Source organism: Tinamus guttatus, unplaced genomic scaffold (assembly GCF_059628265.1).
Source record: "Tinamus guttatus ecotype Peru unplaced genomic scaffold, ASM5962826v1 Tinamus_guttatus_pri_ptg000150l, whole genome shotgun sequence".
In the NCBI taxonomy this organism is placed as follows: domain Eukaryota; kingdom Metazoa; phylum Chordata; class Aves; order Tinamiformes; family Tinamidae; genus Tinamus; species Tinamus guttatus.
In genome coordinates this window covers 9,975,986-9,992,768 of record NW_028288684.1, presented here as the reverse complement: position 1 = coordinate 9,992,768, position 16,783 = coordinate 9,975,986, and the positions used below count along the sequence as shown (strand labels likewise).

The 16,783-nt window shown below is 38.2% G+C and overlaps 1 protein-coding gene across 2 annotated transcripts in view; it reads left to right on the top strand.

Moving 5' to 3' along the window:
• The window catches only part of ZMYM2 (zinc finger MYM-type containing 2), a 66,179-nt gene that overhangs the window by 13,874 nt on the left and 35,522 nt on the right, over nt 1-16,783 (top strand). For both annotated transcript variants that reach the window (XM_088522298.1, XM_010217090.2), the window contains 3 exons: nt 9,624-9,774; nt 10,562-10,677; nt 16,206-16,322. In XM_088522298.1, the coding sequence (XP_088378424.1) occupies nt 9,624-9,774; nt 10,562-10,677; nt 16,206-16,322 (384 nt within the window). The remainder of the gene's footprint in view (nt 1-9,623; nt 9,775-10,561; nt 10,678-16,205; nt 16,323-16,783) is intronic.

Here is a 16,783-nt window from a genome sequence, read left to right as displayed (position 1 = left end):
TTCTGGTGTGGGGTTTGGTTTCTTTTGTTGCTGTTTCTTACTATTAGGAGAAATTCAAAATATAAAAAGCAGGAAATTCTTTTTTTATATATATAGTGTAAGTTGTTGTAGGTTTCAAAGTGGGCACAATTATTTCAGAATAATTGGTTGTCTAGCAGGTTTTATGTAGGTTTAACCTTGCATTTGCTTTAATCTTGAATATATCTCGGAAAAATGCTTTTATTTTTAGGTATTTTTTTCTTATTTTATTGTAAAACAAGTAAGTACAGGCATGGATGGAGCCTTGCCTAGAAAGGTTTTTTTAACTGAATGGATTCAAGGAAATCCGTTATAAACAGGAACTTTGACTTTGGAAACACCACTGACTACTCTTTGGATCACAACTGATAAATTGTAGGGTGCCTTATTCAGTAGTAACAATTTTTTCTTGGATTTTTTTTTTATTTTTATTTTTTTAGATTTCACTTTTAAAGGAAAAACAGTGAAGGAGAGAATATGGGAGGGTTTCATTTGCATACTGCAATAAACTCATTAGAATCAATAATATAGGGAAAACTGATGTACTATGTGATTACAACATTGTGTTGTACAGCCAAAAATGTGTCATATAACAGTTTTAGCAAATGTCTTATCACAAGCAATTGTACAATAAATAGGTCTTACTCTAAGCTTTGTATTAAGTAGTTTATAATAAATTGTAACTGTTATATACCCATCAATATGCTATATATTTGTAGTAGTAATAAATGAAAACTGATTTTTGCTCCTTGTACCTATCTATATACTTCATCCCTATTTTTGAATAAATACTACACTGATTTGAACTACTAATTTTCATATCTTATCATGGACACTTTTTTTTCCTGGAATAAAAAAATGGAATTGTGCATAATAAAAATACTGCAGGTCTTGAAATGGCCACCCAGGGCAAATACTCCATCCTTTGTAGGGGGCTTCTTTCTTGTGCTTTAGACAGTTGGTGGGAGGCAGGGAGATCAGAAGGAGCCTGATTCCTGGGATGTGCAGCAGATTTCTTGTTTTTCTCTTTTCTTCCACAAGTGCCTAAGTCGTCTTTCACGATGGATGCACTTAGGTTTGTAAACTCAATTTTCAAATCCCACTTAAAAGGGACACTGAAATGATCTTGAATATTCTCTCCTTTTTTGCGTACCTGAGAGGTGATGGTTGCCCTTTGTAGCTTACAGCTGATACAACTGCAGAATGTAGGTTTCCTTAATGTGGAAAAACTGTCAATTCAAAGAAATAGGAAAAAAACTTCAAAACTGGGTAAAAATTTAAGAGAAATGAAACAGGTGTTGCTTAACTAATGATCAGTGTGACACTCTGCAAGAGCATGTTAGTTTCTTGATGGCTGAATCACTGTTCATGAAGACAAACGTGCAAGTTGTTTTTTAAGTGCAAAAAAATTCCTTTGGAAACAAAACCCCCCAAGGCAATTTAGATAAGATCAAAACAATAAAAAAAATCTTACTGAAAGCATTAAAAAAAGGACTTTCTTTTCTAGATCCTTTACTGTATCTTCTACTTATTGCACGGAGGTTCCTACTCTTCACATCTAGAAGGGCCAAGAAGAATGTAAAGAATGATGCTAAAGAAACAACAAGAAAAATAAAAAACCTAGAAGAGAATGCAGCAGCATCTAACAAAGAGGCTATTAAATTGTCCTTACATAATTTTGTAAATGTTAAAATATTTTTACTTACTGAGCCTGCATTTCATATAATTGAGAGCTTCACTGGTTTAAAAGTTGTGATTTACTTAAAAGTCAGTATCTCTGCAAGAGACTCGGAGCCTGTGGATGCTTGCCATTAAAAGCCTTTAACCAAAAGACCTGTCCTTAAAGACCTTTAACCAAAACATACATGTGTATTGGGTCAGTGTATCTGCCTCAGGTACTCCTGCATGTTGTGGGTGACCGGAAGACTCACCAGCTTCCTTCTAAGCACAGGGTTTGTTGTATCCACCTTTGCTGGATTTGGGTACTGGCACCTGACAACTTGTTTTAAGGAAACAAATACTGTGATTTGGCTGATGCTATCAGCCACACCTATTCATTTTCAGCTGTTTAACTAAGCAAAGTCTGAGTTTTGCTTGTCTTTGGTTTCACAGATACCTTCTTTAACTGCTTTGCTTACTAGCCTGATACATAGCATGCTCAGTCCTGGCATGAATTAGATATTTAATGCTTTATACTTTCAAAGTATTCTTCTCTCTCCTTCTCTTTCCCTCCACTCCCTTCATTTCCTGCACTAATTTCTTCTTGCTAGACAATATGCTTGGGTGGGATTGCTTTGGCTGCTGCCTAAAAGAGCACCCTTCACGTGTTGATGGAGGGGAGTGACCCTAACTGTGTCTCCTGGGCTTCTTGCAGATTTTGGCCTGAGCTACCTTTTGGTTGACTTCCTTGCTTGGGCAAAGACTTATGAGTGGGATACATTTGCTTTAAAGCTAACAGGACTATAGCCAGCCTCTAAGCTCTTCACTTGCAAGCAAGCAACAGAAAAACAGCCTAGCTGCCATTTCAAATCTGCTCCCCCCTAAGCTATTTCTCATGTGAAATCCTTCCTAAAACTTGTTCTGTGCACTTTATTGTGTCTGCAGGGTTGTGTTTACAACCTTCCTTGTATACAAAACTAGTCTATGCATTATTGTAATTTATGTTTTATTATTTATACACAGTTCATATTTTGTGTGCCAAAACTTAACAGCTTCCATTAGATTTAAGTTTCATGGAATGCTGTGCTATATATAAGGGGCTTTTAGAATATTACGTGAGGTAGAAGCAGAAAGTACCAGAGTTTTTCAACTTCATCTTGTTCTGTGTAGTGTTTGCTCTTTAAATTCTTGCACAAGAATTTTTCTTTGTGCTTCTCTGCTATTGGCACAAATCTGTCCTTTTTTTTTTTGTTTTTGATACAACAATCAGCTAAAAAATCTACAGTGTCCTGCTTTTTAAACTGCTGTTTCCAAGTTTGTCCTTCAAGAATAAGTACTGTTTAATAATGAAAACTCAGAGCGATGCTTTGAAACATGAAATGTGAGGATTGAACAGCCTTTTAAGTTAACTATTAGAAATATTGATGTTTTAATTTTTCTGATTTATGGTCGCTTTCAGAGAGGCAGCCAGTTGTCCAATTTTAGTCATTTAAAACTTAATGTTTTAATATTCTTATGAATTTCTTCTTCATACAGAAAACTTCTGTTCCACTTCAGATAATACTAAATATTTTCTGGTAGTTCTAAAATCAGATATTGTGTACACTTCTACAAATGGAGATAGCTAGATGTCTTTTTCCCCATGTCCCCCAGGTAAATGACAGAAATTTCTATGAAGCCGAGCAACGTTCAGTTCTGTTCCTCCCTTCTCCCTCCCCTCTCTTTTTGCAGGCCCATTAATGCTTCTTTCCTGTTTGTTGTCTGATACAGATACCTCATTCTTTGCCTTCCTTCTGTCTTGTAGTTGCACCTATTCTGGAACTGTTTGTTTTGCTATTTCAGCTTCGGATGTCTGTCTTCAGATAAGCTAATCTTAATCTTTCCAATAAAAGCTCTATAATCAGCCTCCTTTGCCATCTGAGTGTTAGTCATAGTGTTCAGGATATTACTTTTGTCCACTTGCGTAGTAGATAAAGTGGGATAGATAATGTCAGAGATGTTAAAGTGATGTTCAGAAATTCACTCCTGGCAGTCAGAATTGTAAGGTAGGATCTCTGGGAGAACAAGAAATTCTTGGGAAGAAGCAGCGAGTAGGTGCCATGCTGAGTTTATAGTTAGGCTGGTTACACGTGAGATACTGCTGTACCTGGTATAAATGGGCAAGGAGGGAGAAAAAGGGAAAGAGAAGGAAGAAGTTCAACATAATGCTGTTAATGTAAAATCAACTTGTTTTTTGAGATAAGGGAAGATGAGATTTTTCAGCCCTGCTTGTTTTAAAGGCATGAAGGGAAGTGTCTGGACTGTGGGAGCAAAGCAGGCTAAGAGAAGGAGTGCTGGCTGCTACTTGGGAATGCCAAGGGAAAGAGCTGTGGAATGTGGTGGTTGATCTGTTGCTTTTGGAGAGTTTAGCTAATAGAAGATAAAAACATGAATTGGTGTATTCAGAGGCCACCAAAGCAACTGCTTCAGCTATTGCCCTTGAGACTTGGGCTAATGCTTTGAGGTGCTGCTAATCTCAGTCTTTTGAGCTGGAGCAAGGAAGAGTTTACAGTTGTTACCTTGGGGGTGTGAGATGGTTTGTTGTTTCAGAAGACTGAATAAATAATATGGTTTCTTCTTTCTTTGCTGTTACAGATTCTGCTGACATCTGGTTCTTTTCTTAGAAGTGCGCGTTTCTTCTGGATCCATCGGGACCAGCCTTGTCTCAAATATAAATCTGAAGTAGCGTAGCCACCACTTTCTTGGTTGCCTTACTAATTAATCTCTGTTACAGAATTCCATGTACTGAATATCTCTGCCTTCTACTTACAGGAAACTTCTGCCGCCTTTCCCCTTTACTGTTCTGTTTGAGCAGGGGTTTACTGTGTGTCTGTGACAGAATATTCTTTTTCTAGAAGCCTTCTCCATGTTTTCATCTTAATTCAGATAGTAAATGTTAGTGTACGATGCTGCCATAGAAAAGTTTGCCTGGATTAAGAAGTATGTGCTGATTTCTTAATCAAGATGAATTGAACTGCAACAGCATTTCCTCTAACTGTCAGAAAAGGGCTGCCACCTTGCGTTGTTTAACAGTTGTGCCAAACTCTCTTTTACTCAGGTTTGCTCTTTATCCTGCTCTCTAGGATCCTCTTGTGATCCTTTCAGTAAGATACAAAAGAAGAGGAAAATTCCTTCTAAAAACTGTTGCTGGAAATTGCAAGAATAAAAATTACTCAAATTTTCCAAATTTCTCTTTTTACCAGGAATCTATTTTTTTTCTTGCCACAGTACTTCTATTTCTGGAACAACCCAGCTCTTAGGTCTGGTCTTGCATCTTGATAGCCATTTCTGTAGTTACTGACAAAGTTCAGCACTGTAGACAAAATGGAGGTTTGAAAGATAACGCAGAACAAATACTTGCAAGAGATTGCAGATAGCAGACAGATCATATGGAGTGTTTTAATAGAAGTGTTTCTCCAGTTATCTTAAAGTAGATCTGATTTATAGGATTAAGGCCCTGATGACCTATACAAACAAGTCTTGAAAGGTCAAGTGGTTCTAAGATTGAGTAGGAAAAGTATTGAAGAACATTCAGGATTTGACAGGGCTTTAGAACTGAACTTTGAAAGAGTAAATTTTGGAGAAGCAACATATTTGTGTTTAATAATCTAATTATTGCAGTTTTCCTTACTAATTTAGTAGCAGTGACTTCATTTAACATTTCTCTTAAAAATGTGGTCCTTAAACTTGTGTTGCAGAAACTCTCAGGGATAGATTGAAGATAGAAGTCTTTGAGTTTGCCAGAAGCAGTTTATGGTAGGAAAATGTTTGCTACTTTTTCTTGTCAAGTGGTCTGAGGTGATTTCATCTTTCAAGGAAACTTTAACCTGAAAGTTGGAAGTTTTGTCTGTAATCATTTTTGGCTGCAATTTGAGTATCGTATAAGTGGCCAGATGAAGCCAGTACTTCATCTGGGATGCGATAAACTCTTGCACTTGTAACAGCTGAAGTCCGACTGCCTGGAAAACGACTTTGGAGGAAAAGGCTGGTGTACCCAGGTGGACGACAAATCTGAGCAGCCGTTAACTGTGTAGCAACGACAGCTACAATGGCAGTATTAGCAAGAGCGGAGCTCGGTGCCGCTTGGGGCTTCCCAGGGCGGAGGAGCGGGGGAGGTACTGCCGCAGGTCCTGCAGTGGGAGGGCAGCATGTTCCGGGGGCTGGGACACTTGCTTCAGGAGGAGAGGCCGAAAGAGCTGCTGAGGGATCAGCTATCTGATTGGGAGGGCCTAGGGAGTCAGAAGCTTCCTTGAAGTGCATGGTGGAAGGATGGGAAGCAACAGACGCAAGTGGGAACACAAGAGAAATTTGGCTGGATAGAAGGGAAAGGTTTGTTGTTGCTGTTGTTAGTGCTGTGAGGGTTGGCACATGCTCAGAGAGGTTGCCCAGAGAAGCTGTGGCATGCGCTTTCGTGGGCATACTCAGGAGGTGGCTGGTCAGAACAATCAGCTCTGGACCTCCATAAGAAAGTGAGAACCAGTTTGGGTGAAGAATTGTGAACTGCTGCAATATTTGTAGGTGAACATGTGAGGAAGAGTAAGAAAAGGATGGGTGTATATGTCTTGATCCTCTTAAACCTTGTGCAGTTGTTCAGTTTGCTATTTATTTATGAGTCTCTCTTCCTGCTGCTTCTCCAGTCCTCCTGTGAACAAATGTTTCTATCCATGATCTTTGGTAGCAAGTTCTGCTGACCACCTCCTTGTTACATGAAGAACCACCTTCTGTTGCTTATTTTGAACAATTTTTGGGGATGTTGTTATTTTCCTCTCATTCTTATGTTAGAAGAGGAAGGAATAGCTGAGTTATATTATACTCATTTTTCCATTTTTGGCTCTGTTGACCTATCATATCCTCTGAAGTTCCCTTGCTTCCAAGCCTCAAGTCCTTGCCTCGTGCCTTGCTCTCTCTGCCCTTGTCTTACTGTAATTCTCCCTAGTGTTACGGAGTCCTCTTTTTATTCCAGCTTCAAGAATACTTCCAGAGAGAAGAGTCTCAAATGTTAATTTTGTCTGCAAGTTGTAATTAATACTGTTGATTCTTAGAGATGAAAGATGCAACCTATTTTGGTGAATGTTGAGAGTACAAATGCTGCTGAGTTACCTGGGCACCCTGAGATACCATTGTCCTGAATTGTTATACTTGAGAACAAGAGAAGGTTTTGGGTTGTGTTATGGTTGAATATATAAACGTCCAGAGGAGTTGCTGTATGGGACTCTCAGAAGGCATTGGTAGTTGCAAGAGGAATCCTTTGTATTTGGGAATTTGGGAAGTGCTGACAAGTAATAAAAATGCAGAAACACTTCAGGTTGAAGGAGATGATTAAGAGTTTTGGGGAGAATAAATTTGTGTAAAAAGCAGAGACACTTTATTTTTTTCCCTCACTGTTGGTCCATGTCATTCACCCCTGTAGCATCATGTTTTTAAACGTTCAAATTTTCTCCTTTACGTGCCATTACACATATGTTTCAGCACACAGAACCTTCTGTGTCATTGATGGTGGACTGTGAGCTTTTCCTACCATGACTCATAGTGTTGGTATCGTTTAGGGCTGTATGGAAACTATTAATGGAGAAATATATACACACACACACACAGGTGTATATATATAAACTGCCCTTTCTAATTATGGATATTTCACTAGCCATTAAGCACTTCAAATCTAGATTTTATAGGTTACTATGAGATATTAAAAAAGACTTTTTTTTTCTGCATTTAAGTCCAGTAGATGTAGCATGAAACCAGTGAACAACTCCAATATTGTGAGGATGTTTGTTGTGCAGAGGCAATGGCCACGCTGCTGCATTGTACGTGGATTCTTCCTCAGAAGTCAGTAATGAAACGTAGACAATTTAGCAAAAGCTGTTCTTCCTTTCAAGTTTTTTTATTTTTGTCCAAGCAAAATGTCATTTGACTCAAGGAGTCTTTGTTAATTATGACCTAGTCAGCTTACTATAAGTTAATTTATAGCAACCTACGTCAATGTCTTGCCACCTCTTGAAGTCATCGTGGCTTTGATTAGATTTTCTTTCAAACTCAGAATTAACTGCATGTTGTTTTCTGATTATTCTCCTGAACAGTGTTTGTTAACTGTTATCAGCGTATTTACAGCAGTGCTTCAAGGTTTACTTTCTGCTTTGTTCTTGTAGCACCGAGGCTATTTGTGTGTTCAGAGTTTTGATGGGTATTGTTGATGCAGCTGGTTCCAAGGAGTCAAGTCCCATGTAAATTGTGACCTCTCCTGTATATTCTTCCTGGTAGTGTAGCTTGAAGAGTTCTTAATATCCTGCTTTTGTCTCCTCGGCGTCTTAGAGGACATGAGGAGCATAGCTGAAACACGTAGAACAACCAGTGCAACAGCTTCATTTTGTTCTTGGTACCTAGCTGTGAGTGTGGTCAGTTCTGTGGCTCATAAGGAGGGTTTTCAGGTTTGAGGTAGTGTGTCTGTAAGCATGCAGAAACCACTTAAGATGACGAAGAAGGAACCTGGGATATTGATACTATTCTGTAGATGGGAACTTGATGTCTGGGCCCACCCTCTACCTTGCAGCTTGTGCAAATTGTGAAGTTGAAATTGCTGTAGTATCTTTAAATTTGCAGCTCTCTGCAGGGCGACGTATCCAGTTAATAGCCAATGCATGTGTATAGATATTTTAAAATATATTTTGTTAATATAGAAAAAAATGATAGTTATTATGAAACCCTTAAGCTTCTTCACTCACTGTCTGCAAGTGAAAATGTAGCTAATTCTCAAATGTGAATAGCTAGAGATAGGAAGACCCAAGATGGACACTGAAGCTTCTTACTTTGAACACGGTGAGAAGGAGGAGGTAATGCCAAAAATAATTTCTGTACAGAATCCTTCTGTACAGAAACCTGAAGCATTTGTCAGTAGGGCATTTTCTAACACGCAGTAAGCAGAAGGGGTCTGGGTGTTGGGATGTGCTGGTCGTTGCTCAAGTGAAGAATTTGCTGGGGTCACTGTCAAAACTTACGCTCCTCCTGTGAGCAGGGAAGGGAGGAGGCAGGAAGGGTTTTCTACAATGTTAATGATTTAGGCTGCATTAAGATATTTTCACAGCAGTGCTGTGTATTGTTCATGGAACAGGTCAGAACTATTGATTTTTCTTTTTGAGTATTGAGTCTGTCGCTGGTATTTCTGCGTGGTGTGACTGACCTGCATTTTTTTTATGGAACATTGTTCAGTTTTGTAGAAAACTGTCGATTGATTACTGTGCTGAAAGATGTCAAAACCGAGCCTGTTACCATCAAGTTTTTGGAGTCGCAATTTGCCATTGATCAAATGAAGAGCTCAGGGGCTCTGCAGGGTATTTCTCCTACCTAGCAAGCTGAATCTGAGAGAATTGAGAGAGGTTCTTCCAGCAGTGCTGTTGCAAATAAAGTACTACAACTAACCGACCTCGCACCAGATAATACTGAGGATGTTCTCCCTCGATAGAGAGTGCAAGTTTTTTTTCGTGTTTAGCACTGTTACCTGTTTTTCCTCTTCACTAGCTCAAACTCTTGCTTCTTGTCTTACAACAGTTGTCCCACCAGCAAGGTCCAAAAGGTCCAACACAGCAGAGCTACCCTTATACTCCTATCACAGTGCACAGGCTGCAGGTGCCAGGTTTGGGGTGGGGTTTTTTTCTTTTTCTTTTTTTCCCCCTGTTTTTTTACCTGAAGTTCAGCTTTAGGCAGCTTCCCCCTAGGAGGGAGAGACCCAACCATAGTGCTGAATACTCTGAGAATAATGGTGGTCAGATTTAGTTAATGTAGAAAAGTTCTCATGGGGAAGTGGATTGCAGAAGTAAATAAGTTGTCCTCTGTGTTTGTTATAGTATAATTTAAAACTAAAAGCCAAACATAGTTATAACTAATGCATTGTTTTGCTTTGTTTTGTGTTTTAGAAATATGGCAAATTAACATCTTGTACTGGCTGCAGAGCTCAGTGCAGGTTTTTTGACATGACTCAGTGCATAGGACCTAATGGATATTTGGAGCCATACTGCTCAACTGCATGCATGAACACACACAAATCAAAATATGCAAAATCACAAAGTAAGTGAAAAGGCTGATGAATTTTCATCACTGATAAGAGTAGACCTGATTTTTGTGATAAAGGTTGAGCAACTGGGGAAAGGAGGGTATTTTGTTTTAGATTTTTTTTTATTATTTTTGGTAATATAGGGTTTTTTAAAAGTAGATTTTTTAAAAGAAATTCATAATCATATGTTCAGGGCTAGTGAATGCCCCCTCTCCCCCCACCTTTTTTTTCCCTTGATTTCCAGAACAGTATTGAGCTAGTTTAAGGCATCTAGGAAGAAAATGTTGAGCTACAGTGTGCTTTGGTGTCCCCCAAAATGGTGCAATCTTCTTGCATGGACTAATGTTATCTTTTCTATGATCCACTCCCCAACCCCATTTTATCTCTTCTCAAGCAATAGTTCATAAATTTTGTCCCTTAGACAAGGAGGGAGTCAATTATAATGTATATAGATGTTCGTCAGCTAAAACTTTTAATCTTGAGGAAAGGAATAGGTAAATATTTCAAAATGTGTATTTTTCAGCGTGGGAAAGAAACACAGAGTTGCATAAATTGAGAGCATAACTGGAAATGCTCCAGTGAATTTGAGAGGAAGGAGGAGCTATTTCGAATTTAATGCAGAGCTTTTATGGAAGAATTCAGTAAAAGTAACTGTAGTTTCTTTTGTGTGTGACTTCCAGAAACTGACTGGAAAACAGTATTTTTTTACATTGAAGTGGTGGGAAGAGCTGACCTGTAATCCAGTATTTTTACGCTACTATTTTGTGTTTATTTTGTTTGTAAACTACGTTTTTCTTTTAGGTATGGAAATTATTTGCCACTTTTGTAAACGAAACTCTTTACCTCAATATCAAGCCACAATGCCTGATGGAAAACTGTACAACTTTTGCAGTTCCAGTTGTGTAGCTAAATTTCAGGTTAGCTGTTGTGTTAATTTTTTTTCCTCCCTAAATATTTGTGTGCCTGTGTTTGTGCTAAGAATGTATATATTTGACTAACTTGCTTTTATATGTGTGTTTCTGACTTATGATTAACATAGCAGATGCTGCTGGGTTTTTTTGTTATCAAAGGACAGTTTTATAATGATAGCTGCTATCTCAAACTTACAAAATAGAATAATAACCAACCCTTTTTTCCTTGATCTGTAAGAGAACACAAAGCAGTATCAGTGCTCATGTTTCTTGGTCTGTGCGGAGATGAACCTTGATGTTTTGCATTGAAGGCGAACAAATTCTTGTCTTAAAGACTTGCACTAAACTTACATATTTACACAGAAAGAAAATTCTCGTGCTGAATACTGTACTATCAAAGGTTTTAGTTTTTGCTGTGACCAGCACTGCTCCATGGGGAGTAGTGACCATCTCTAAAATGGAAGGTTAAACCATTAGGACCTTTAGGGATAAAACCAACCATTTATATTATATCTGGAAACCAAAAAGCTGCAAGCCTATTGATAGACACATGTTAACAGGCTACTATGCTTTTTGCAAATGACAGATTTTTAATATGACTTAATGCATGAGTAAAATGCATTGTAGTAATTAATCCATAGGTAATGAAGGTACATTTAAAAGAAAGTGTTTTGCTTTCTATATGTAAAAATGAACAATTCTCCAAATGTGTACTGTTCAGTTGTTCAACATGAGAACAGTTACTTCTGCAGGGTTTCACATTTGTCATTAGAGTTTCCATTTTTCTATGAACTGGAAAAAAAACCCAATTTCCTAATTGCTTCCTTAATATTCCCACATGGGTCTTCCATTATGAAGCCCATTCTGTGCTTCCATCTTCACTAATTTAGTAGATGTCTGCTAGTGTAGTCCAAATAGACCTGGTTAACTAAACAAGTATGTGTTGTTATTATGGAAAGGCTTGCAAACTCACTCAGCATCTTTTCCATCCTGAGCGATCCTATAGTTGATTGCTGCCCCAAAAGCACTGAGAACAAAAACATTCCTCTGCTTTCGAAGGGAGGGAAAATAAGGGTATAATGAAAAACAAATGGAGTTTGGCCCTGTGTGTTGGCAGATCAGTCAGGGTTTAGCACTTGCTTACACTTAGCTCAAATTGTCAAATTACAAAGTTTGGGTTTTTTCTGTTTATTTTTTCACATACCTTCTGAGTAGAATAATATTTTTTTTTCTCCATCAGAAAAGAGTTGATTGTATGGGAACAGCTTATTTGCTCCATTCATGTAGTTTTTCAATGGAAAGGACTGAGCTCTACAATGTGACTTTGAACCCTAAGAGTTCCTCTGGGGTTTTTGGTATCTAAGTAACACGTAAGGGATTGAACCTAATATTCCATTTGGTCAAATTGCAATGCTTTCTGCAATTATAGAAAAATAATTCCGTAGTATTCTGTAGCTCCGTACATTTTGATGGTCTTATAATGCAGATAACTTTGTTTTGCCATTCTGGCATTATAACCACCCCTTCCTCTCAATGTGCATTTTTTTGTTGTTAGAGGTTACTCTTCTCCCAACAAAATAACTGGTATTCACGACCTGTATCTTTCTTCTGCCAAATTCCTCATTTTGGTTAAAGTATTTCAAGGTTTATTGTCGCTTTACCTCATGTTTTGTCTATACATAATTGTTGTGTTAATATATTAAAGTGCTTGACAGGTTTAGTTGAGCTGCTCCCTGCACAGGCTGCTGCCCCAGGCCAGCTTGCAGATGTGACGCAAGGTGCAGGTGGCCCGTCCGCGGGGTGGTGCTGCTGTGTCCCCACCTCCTTCACATGCTCTACTGGAGAGTGGTGTTGCAGTTGAGGGCAAAGTTACTCCAGAGCAGTGGTGTCTTCAGCCACAGTTTTCCTGTTTGATAATTTTACTGGCTCGGCTGAAGATCTTGCTCCGAACTTACCTCCTGAGGGAAAACAAGGCTGCCAGTTTATTTCTTGTGAGCATCGGCTGTAGTTTGAGTGCCTTAGGAAAGCCATCAGCACAAGTATATGTGTCTTAAAGTGCAACTTATCTTGCTTTAAACAAGGGCTTATGCATGGTGTTAGAAAACTTATGCTAAAGTTTTGATTTTTTTTTTTAAAAATGGATGAATATGAACAGTTGTACAGCCAGTATGTGTAGGGTGCATAAGCATGGAATTTTGTAACAGACTAAACACTCTGGTGGTTCAGTGTTACGTTGTTTTGTGTTCTCTTCTGCCATTATGGTGCCTATAAGTGCTATTCCTAAAATTCTTTGCATCTCTCTTGCTTGCTCACTCGCTCAAGAAATAATACGCTGCAATGTGAGGGCTGGGGGAAGCTTGACGTGCTGCTTGTAGAAATAAACTTCCAAAGCTGACGACAGTGAAAATAACTGGGGCTTCGTGCTGATATTGAAAGTTTTGTATGTGTGAGGGTAAGGGGCGGGGGGATGTGTGCTTCATTCCCTTTTTAATTTATTGCCCTTAATTATGCACATGGAAAAGTTGTAGTGAATGACAGTATCTGTGTTTACTTAGAAGATTCCTCATGAGGTATTTGGTTCTTTTTCACATCAATAAGGATTTAATTCTTTCAAAGGTATTTCTTCTGAGCTAGAGAAAACAAAAATGGCTACAGTTTCACCGTCTGCTAGATGCTATCTTCAACACCCACAGTTGTATGAAGAAATATTGAAGAAACCCACAGTTTGGCTTTGTGTGGCTGTGAGCAAAGCTGGCCGCTCTTTCTCACTTGCACTGCAGTGATAGGTGATAGCAGGGGTTGGCCAGGAGCCGTGCCCTGCACCCAGGGGGCTGGATCTGCCTCCTGTCCAGCAGGAATTTGACATTGAAGCCTGAAAATGGCTTCATAACAGTGCTAGCATTAGCAGTGCTTGGCACTTCCTCTGTGCCTCCTGTTCAGGGCAGGCTCAAGAAAAGTCAAAGGGAAATTTCACAATTTTTGGATTTGGATTTCAGAAAGAACATAAATGCATCATTTTAAAGATAGCTTTTATAAAGCACAACATCAATAAAATCTTGCCTTTGAGGGTGAATGATTTTAAAGAATTTATGGTCTTTTTGCTGCATTATTATTTGTGAGTAATAATGCTTCCAAATAATTCATAAAGATGTTCTCTATTCCAAGCAGCTTATAATTTGGATGGAAAAGAAAGATGGAAAAATAATATATGCATTGACTCACTAAAATGTGGACAAACAATCCTTAATTGTAGGCAGGATAATATTATCTGGAGATATAAAAAATCATGTTTTGATTAAGTATTGATTTTTTTCAACCTATTTTTTTGTTTATTTCAGTAATGCAAATTACTGTAGTGATCTCTATGGGAAGGTGCATAATAGAGCTTTCATTTGTTTCTGTGTCTTTAAATAGATGTTTTATACAGTTAGACATGAATATTGCTTAAAGCAGATTTTAAACAGGTAAAAGCTGTGTTCTTCTCATGTGTATCTTTTGCTGTTTTTCAATAACTGATCTGCTAGGGTGGATTGGGCCTGAATTTTTACTTTAACAAGCAGGTGGGAAAAATAAAGGGCAGTATTTTTTCCTTTTCATTTGTAGGCCACAAAATAGGGGATTTTGGTCTCAAGTTTCATGGTAATTAGAGACATTCAAAGTAGTCGCTGTGAGCACTTCAACGTGGTGAGCACTTGATACTTTCATCCTCTTTTTTGTCTCTGTAGCTGGATGCCTTTGTACAGGGTGCCAGGTCTGCTGGTTCTTCAGCATCTCCTTCGCTCCTGAAGTGGGAGAAGTATCCTGGCTTCTTGCTGGCACTTGATTTTTTTGCTTGCTTGTTTGTTTTCAACCACACACAACTTCTTCTGGGACCTCTGTTGCACTTGCATAACCCATATGGCAGCACATGTTGAGAACAATGTTTCCCTTGTTTAGAAACCTGCAAGTGTAAAAAATAGCACAAACTAGAGCTAGATCTCAAAATGCCTTTGTGGCTCTCATGTTAGTACAATTGCTCGGCTGCTTGGTTAGAGCAGCCATAATCTAGTAAACCTCTTTTTACTGCACGGAGATTTATTCAATATAGTGGGGTAATATGGCAGTACTCTCTGTGGACATCAGACTTGGTTAAAGTTGTTATGGGACAGTGACTCACTGGGGTAAAAGTGGCATCTTTTCTATTATTTACTGCATTTTGTTCTCAGGCCCTGTGTATGATGAGGAAATGTGCATGAAATCAGGTGCAAACCTTTGCTACAGAATTATTGCACCTGCATAACATGATATTGCTCTCACCTCTAGCACTCAGCAATATTGCTCTGCTCGTGTGGGAGTTGGCCACAGCCATCAGCCTTACTGCAGACTGACCATGTAGATGAAGTCCTAGTAACGTGCAAGTCTGAAGCACAGTATCCTGTAACAGAAATATTTGGCTTTTTCACTGATGTGAGATGGAGATACAGGAATTAATTTATTTGAAGATAACATGACTTCTTTAAACATAACATTTGAAGATAACATGACTTCTTTAAAAACTTGTTGCCAGTGGTGTAGGAAAGCTTGTTGAGACAATGGATGCAAGAAATGTGTCTTATGGGTTATTCAAGTATCTTTGATCACTGTTGATTGAAACCTTGTCTTGAGCACAGTGGTGGTAGTAAGCTAATAGTTGTTGACAGACCCCGGGCTGTGCAAAGATTGTCCTGGAAGTATACAATACATAAGACTGACTGGAAGGCCGCAGACAGTATAAAGTTGAGTTATCTTGCTATTAAATGCTGCGGAAGTGCAATATGAAGTGAATTAGCTGGTTACAGAATAAAATCCTCATATATACATATGAAGTCTATAATACTGTCCTAAGTCTGAAGACCCTTAAGTTTGGCTTAGGCCCTGGCTAGCTGAGCAGCTGCATCTTCTTGCCTTGGTGCTTGAGAACAGTTAGGCACGTTGGGTAGCGTCCTCTTAATCTACAGGTGACCACAGGCAGAAATTCTCACATTTCCTTTTACTTTGGGATTTTTTTTTAAGTAATGTCTATTTGATCTTTAAGACAAGATGCAAAGCCCCTCTCAGGCTTAGGTAAGATAATGATCTGCTGTGGTGGAATTTGGATTCAAAAATGCTTATACGTCTTTGTCTGATTCCATGTGACCAAAATAAGGGAAGCTGCGAGTTGTACTTATCTAAAAACATGTGTCTTGTAATGAACAGCTGTTCAATGTAGGGGGAACTGTTTGGGGCCCTTAAACATTATACTCTCAAAAAAATGGACATTAGAAAGGTAAGGTAAAAGAGATAAGACCTAAAATAATTAAAGTGAAAGCAAAGGTAAAGAACTGACATTGTAAAAATTAAAATGAGGGGGAGAAGGAATCATGAGAAAAGACTAATCTGTTTGGCTTTTGCTGCAAGATGCTCCTATACTTAAAAGCTTCCAAATTCTCAGTATAGGTTTAATTGAAAAACACATTTTTGAAGTAACTTTCTTTTTTAGTGATGTGTGTATATGTATATATATTCATGTTTTTCAGACTCTTAGTGTGCAGTCTTCAACAAATGGTCAGTTTGTCTCTCCTAGTGATATTCAGTTGAAATGCAGTTATTGCAAAAGTTCTTTTTGTTCAAAGCCAGAAGTACTGGAATGGGAGGTAAGGGGGTTTGGTTTTATTTTTAGCAGTTTTTATAGAGGAGGAGAAAGGGTGAAGTGTTTACAAAAGTTTAAGCCTGTAATTGCATTTTTTTTTTCTACACAGCTCTTTTTAGAAGGTATTAACATTTTGAATTTAGTTAATAAAATCTATATGGTTCTGTAGAACATTATTCAACTTCAGTTTGGATAAAAGTGGAAGTCTTTATTCATAAATAACAAAATAAAAAGGCGCTCATAGAATTGAAGGAAAAATATTTTATCTCAACTGTAAGTTTAAAGTCTGGTTTTATTTCTAGTTATCTAGAGTAACAAATATTAGACCATTATTATACTTTATAAAGTGAAAGTAAATACCTGAAGATGATGAGCTAAGATTGATTGACATATTATCTGTTTAGAATTTTCATATAAAACGATGATCACTATTTGTAGCACTCGCTGTCAGCTTGAGCAAGAGCT